Raw genomic sequence first — 6,000 nt, 5'->3', positions numbered from 1 at the left:
TTTTTGTTTTTCATTAGGCTTTTATTCATACAGTGACGGTGCTCAAACATAATATTTCTTTTTTTTCTATAAAATATATTAACTTTCAGTTCCTGAAAGCAAAACTAGATATAAATCATCAAGTTTCATTTGATAAGAAGCAACTCATTTTCAAGTGTCAACCAAGGCAATCAACTGTATCAGCGGTCAAAAATGCATTGCAGATTTAAGAAACCACATTCTAATAAAGACATTTGTATTCTTCTGCCTAGCGAAGCCACGACGCTCAAGCACTCAGCCGGCTGTCCACCGACACACACACGACAATGATCTCATGGGTTTTTCTAAAGTAGCAAATACTTTTAAAATACTGTAGCCACAAAAAGAGCTTCACGTGAGAGAAAAGCAAAGACAAGAAACTCAGGGTGAAGAGGGAGGAAAGTGACGAGAGGAAAGCGTTTGAACCGAAGCGAGTGAACAGTGTTTTATGATGTCCTGCTCTGATGTTAGGCCTTTTCCCTCCTCTTCGCTCTTTGACCTCGCTGGATGACAACTCTGGCTTGACAGCGGCAGGTGAAGTTCTCAGGTATCACAACAGCTCGCTTTCCCCAGGTGCTGAGTTGAAGCTGTCTGTACGGTGGAACAGGATCATTAAATAGATAATCAGTACCGTTCAGCTGAGAGCTACAGATACATTACCTAATTTTCCACTGTATTATAATTGTGTTTAATGCTTTATAGACAGTAATTATACTTCCACATTATGGTAACACACACATAGTAACTGATTACAGCTGGTCGCCCACCCACACACACAAACACACATAAATAAAAACAGAGAAACATGTACCAGACAAGTCCAGGGACTTATTTCTGTTTTGGGGTAGTCTAGGTTTTTTCACGGGGGGTTTGCGATTTGGGGGCTTCTCAACGTTATTAGGGCTTTCCCTGTCAGTGCCTGAGTTCAGCGAGGACAGAAGACACAAATTAACAGTTAGATAGAGACGCTTCACGCAAACAGAGATCAACAAAACGTGTTTCATTCACAAAAGTGTGCGTATAACATTCTAAGGTGAATAGCTGCAGCTCATAATGCGATTATACCTGCATCACAGGACATTGCTTTTCTGTTCCTCTGTGGCTTCACTGGTGCTTGAGGCCTGAGTCCTTCGTCGCCTGAACAACATGTGATTGACACACAACAGGAGGTATCTTTAAATTTTGTTTTGGACGGACAAGGGACAGAATAACTCTGCCGTGATGTTATTGTTCCTGCCATTTTCATGTTTTTTAAATGAGACATTTAATATTGTTACATTTGTTTTAAAAGAACACTCGATCACGTGAACTAATACACAGAAAAGGGTATGCATATGAATGCAGAAAAGCAAAACAGTCAATTTGGCTAAGCAGGCAAGTATTGACTAAGTGGACCTAAGGTGGGGGACTGCTTTTGGCGTAATCAAATACGCCAAGGGAGTTTATCGCAGAGGCTTTCGTCTTATTATTCTAAAGGCTAGACTCTGCTTCTGCTGCTACACTGGAGACTGAAATTACCAGCATCATTTCAGCCAGAGTTTTATAGTCGGGGGAACAATTCTCCAGGGGAAAGGATCAGAAATCACCCAAAGTCCCTGAATGTGGGACTTTCTGATCCTGCAAACACACTTCACCAAGAGGAAATCGTGCAATGTGACCCTGTAGTGGCCACACAGTTACTTTGATGCCTTGATAGAGGATTCTACAAAGGATAATTTATATAAAGAAAACAGACAAGATTACAGCATTTAATGTTAGGTTAGAGCCACCATCAGTGTTCTAATCAATTCAAATCTATCAAATTTTACATTCCTGTTAAAAAGTTCAATCAGTAACATTTTTGTCAATTAAAATATTCAGTTAAAGGAGATCTGCACACAACCTAGTTATATCTCTTTTTCTTCTTCATTTCCTTTGTGGTCCTTGATAAACCTTTGCAGTCCTATGGCTCTGCTTATAAGGTGACAAATTCTAGGAAAAGCTCGGGCCACTGGACCCAGAAGTCGAATACTTTGTTGGCATGATTTGAGCCCACTTGTCCCCTTAGAGCGAAAAATCGTCGACAATCAATGCAAAGTTGTTCTGATTAATGAATTTTATCCTGCAATGAAACATTTCTGCCCTGATGGGAGTTTTCTCTTCCATGATGACAATGTATTCATCTACAGAGCACAAGGGCTCTCTGATGGTTTGTTGATTATGATATCAATCATGGACCACCATCAAGCAACAACCCTCACCAAATGAAGTAAAATCTTTGAAAGATTTTGTTTCATGCCTTCTGCAGAGTTCTGAAGACTTCACGATCAATGCCAAGAATTCTACCCTGAAACACATCACTCACTGACTGGATTGTGGCTTAAAGCAGGTCATTGCGGTGGCAAGTCTAAATGCTGTTAATTCGCTAAATCAGCAGGCTAGTGGTTGTTGCTTCAGAAAAGTAGAAATAAATTGTTTGAGTACATTAAAAAAGCATGTCTGCTAATTGTTTTCAGCCCAGGTACCTTGGCTTGCAGCTCTGTCTGGCAACCCATGTATTGGCTTATCAACAGGAGGTGGGACGGGAGGAGGAGGTAAGTTCCTTTCATTGGCTGATTCTTTTGGAAAAGTCACAAACGAGGAGGTCTTTGGCTAGGCATGAGTACAGCACATGTGAACGAACACAGAGACAACATCATCAATGAACACATTTGGTTTAAATATACACTAAAAACAACTGAGCAAACAGAACAAACCGACTTGTGTGTGGCTTTAAATTTCATACCTTTTCAGGAATCGGGGGAGGGTGACCTTCAGAATCTCGTCTCTTTTCCTTCTCTTTCTTCTCCATATTTCCAGGGTCCTTCTCTATATCTTCCTCCTCCTCTGTAGCTATAGATAAAAGAGAAGTGAGTGGCATGTAGACTTGCGGCAAAGACTGCGGCAAAAACTCTTTGCAAGCTAAAACAAGCTTTTTGACCTGCAGCAAATGAACACGGTTGACCTGTGTATTACCTGGCAGAGCGTCTGAGCTCTCAAGTCGATGCCTCTGCCTCAGCTTGGACAGATTGGGTTTGCTGCTTTGTGGCGGGGGGTCAGGTTTTGATGTCGCTCGACTGACAGAAAAGCCACCTCCTCCTCCACCTCCGCTCATCTTCCAGCCTTCTGAGAAAACTCCACCTGCATCAGGACACGCATGTCTGTCTCCCTGCGTGTCCTGCGGATGCCACTCTATGGCTGAAGCCTCTATGCTTTTCAGAGGATCTGTTTCATGTTTTGGAGACGGCGTCCTGTCCGATGGGTATGGAGGGAGTGGCCTTTGAGCTAGTTGAAGTGCTTGGACCTGTCTGTCTGTCTTTCTTCCCTGATGTCTGCTCTCATTCCACTGATTGTCCACTTGCATGTCTGCTGGCTTGTTCTCCGACCATGACCTTTCTATCTGTCTGCCGCCCATCCACTGTCTTTCAATTTTTCTGTCAATCTGCCTCTGAGTGTGTCTGTCTACAGTCCACTGTCTGTCCATGTGCCTGTCTGGATGCCTGCTCTCAGTCCAGTACCTGTCTGTTTGTCTGTCGGTCGTTCTCGCATCTCTGTCTTGCAGCCTGTCGTCAAACCACTGTCTGTCTACATCGCCATGCCTTGCTGCTATCATCCACTGCTTGTCTGCTTGCAGCACCTCTGCCGTCCTCTGTTTGTCGTCCGCCCAGTACTTGTCTGTATCCTCCGGCTGTTCAAACACAGCATCCACTTCAGATTTCTGTCAAAACAAAACAAGAAGAGGTTACGGACGCGTTACAAACTTTCAGTTAATAACAATAGTGGATTACACTGGCCCTACCTCTCTTGGAGAATAAAATGGGTGTTTGCTTCCACCCACACATGTGTGAGGGATGCCTGGCACTGGTGGTGGACTCAGAACGATAGTACTTTTCCCTTGGAGGTCATTCATTTTCCCATCAGCCGCCTCGCTGGGAGATCCAGCTCTGGCAGTAGACCTTGGAGGCTGGAGGAGAGTGTATACATTCTCCATTGCTGTCCTAAAAGTTGGAAGACGAAAAAATGTCCACAATTTCTCCTAATTTATCCCACATATTCAAAATACACAAAAATGTAACAAATTTTTAGAACAGGGCGTTTAGAAAGTATCAATTTTCTGGCAAAAATCAGATATAATACCATTGTAATCTGTATTTGACATGCAGCGTGTTCATTTCTAATCACTCGGCTGACTGTTGGATCCAGAATCGGAGACACCGGCTGCCATCTACATCTGTGTACACACTCTGGTATCAGCCTGCCTGCGCTTTGGCAGCTATCAGCCATTTCTTATATCAACAAAGAAATAAGGAAGATTAAGAGTGATATTTGTTGAACTATTCATAGGGTTCAGTGCTGTGGAGTGTCCTCACAAGAATCAAGATACTAAGCAAAAGATGTGAAGATGTAGCGTTGAATATGGAAAGATAAACTCCTAGTTGACGTTTTGTATTTCCATCTGTGAGTTCAAGGCCAAATCTTTCTTGAGAAGAATCCTCATGCATGTGTGTGCGTGCAAATACACTAACCCCGTGGGTGCTGTAGCAACAGTGTGACTCCCATCTCCATAAACCTCAGCTTCTGACTCGGGCCCCGGATGGGACAGAGTTTGGTTGCGGCTTTTACGGAAACCAAAGATGGCCAGCATGTTTCTCCTCTTCTTCCTCCTCAGAGAGTGCGCTTTGTGCAGCGACGAGAGCTGACTGCAAGAGGTGAGAGAGATCGATGAAACACACATGGTTCATTCCAGCACATTCATGTTTGGTGTCTACAGATGAGTCACCTCCATCAGCATATCACTGAATTCATCACAGCCATCCTGGCTGTCTCATCGGCTGCTGCGTTTTGTGTGTTGCTAAGCTACATCTCGTGGTATACAGTGATTTATCCAAAGTTCACTTTTTATATTACAAAAGTAATCATTTTAAAAGCACCGACTTCGCCTCACGAGCTTCCGCGTGGAAAGGAGCGACATGATTCTGATAAGCTCTGGATGCTGTTTATGAATTCAGCTTCACCAAAATGAAACCTGCATCTCCACATATTAAAATGATGGTTTTGCATTTGAGGCAATGCGTGGCCACTTTTGTGTTAACAAAATGGATAAAAATTAATTGAGAGTTGACTGTTAATGTTTAGCAGCCTCAGGAATTTGTTGTCGCCTCAGAGAAGCGAGTAATGTTTCAGATTTATAAAGCTGGACAAGGGGACACACTAACAGAGCTGCAGTACACTTCAGGTGAAAGTATTGACATCTAGAGCATTTGAGCAGAGTGGGGACTAGGGAGAGAGACCTGTGCCTGCTCCCCAGATACAATCGGGAAGATAAAAGGAGTGTCTTCATTGCTTCATTGCTATCAAAGATCCAATTAACAGCTGAACCAGGAAACATAAGGGAACAATAACGTGGAGTGGAAAGACTAAAGTTTTGATCTATGCACTGCATTTGTATGAGTTTGTGTATCTATTTTGATCATTTGTGTGGAAATATAAAGTTTAGTGACCTGTGACAGCCTCAGGCAGCAACTTTACGCTGAACACTGATAGCTGACATGCTGTGGTGCGGTGGATTTTATGTCCCCGAGAGCCGTCTTGGAAAAAAGTCACTATAAGTTATTAACTTTACTCTATGATTTTTGATGCAAGCGTGACTGCGCACCATTTAAATAGGAGAGGACGAGGATCAAATACATGTGAAATTGTAGAACACCTACTGCAAAAATGCATTCTTGTTCTTAGTAACTGTGAAAAAGAGGTGAAAACATGTGGACTAAAAGGACTGGAATAAAGTTATGCAGAGATATTTTCAGTATTTGTTGCAGTATCTGATATGAGATGCAATGTAGAAGCTGAACTGCATGCTCTGTGTCTTTCTCTTTATTTTTGTAACACTGCAGCAACTGATTACACATTGAACAAAACCACCAAACCAGATCTGACGTTAGGTCACAAAGTACCTCCTGGAGA

At 42.7% G+C, this 6,000-nt stretch overlaps 1 protein-coding gene across 2 annotated transcripts in view; it reads right to left on the bottom strand.

Moving 5' to 3' along the window:
* The window catches only part of LOC113016176 (capping protein, Arp2/3 and myosin-I linker protein 3-like), a 35,115-nt gene continuing 29,115 nt past the window's right edge, over positions 1 to 6,000 (bottom strand). The window contains exons 33-40 of one of the 2 annotated variants that reach the window (XM_026158788.1): positions 4,563 to 4,736; positions 3,836 to 4,034; positions 3,013 to 3,754; positions 2,783 to 2,889; positions 2,523 to 2,649; positions 1,084 to 1,155; positions 830 to 937; positions 1 to 609 (exon numbers count right to left, since the gene is read on the bottom strand). In XM_026158788.1, the coding sequence (XP_026014573.1) occupies positions 569 to 609; positions 830 to 937; positions 1,084 to 1,155; positions 2,523 to 2,649; positions 2,783 to 2,889; positions 3,013 to 3,754; positions 3,836 to 4,034; positions 4,563 to 4,736 (1,570 nt within the window). In that variant the 3' untranslated portion in view covers positions 1 to 568. The remainder of the gene's footprint in view (positions 610 to 829; positions 938 to 1,083; positions 1,156 to 2,522; positions 2,650 to 2,782; positions 2,890 to 3,012; positions 3,755 to 3,835; positions 4,035 to 4,562; positions 4,737 to 6,000) is intronic. The other variant, XM_026158789.1, reaches the window with a different exon arrangement.

This window comes from Astatotilapia calliptera, chromosome 23 (genome assembly GCF_900246225.1).
Source record: "Astatotilapia calliptera chromosome 23, fAstCal1.2, whole genome shotgun sequence".
Taxonomy (NCBI): domain Eukaryota; kingdom Metazoa; phylum Chordata; class Actinopteri; order Cichliformes; family Cichlidae; genus Astatotilapia; species Astatotilapia calliptera.
Note: the sequence above shows the minus strand (reverse complement) of the source record. Positions and strands in the feature narration are given on the sequence as shown.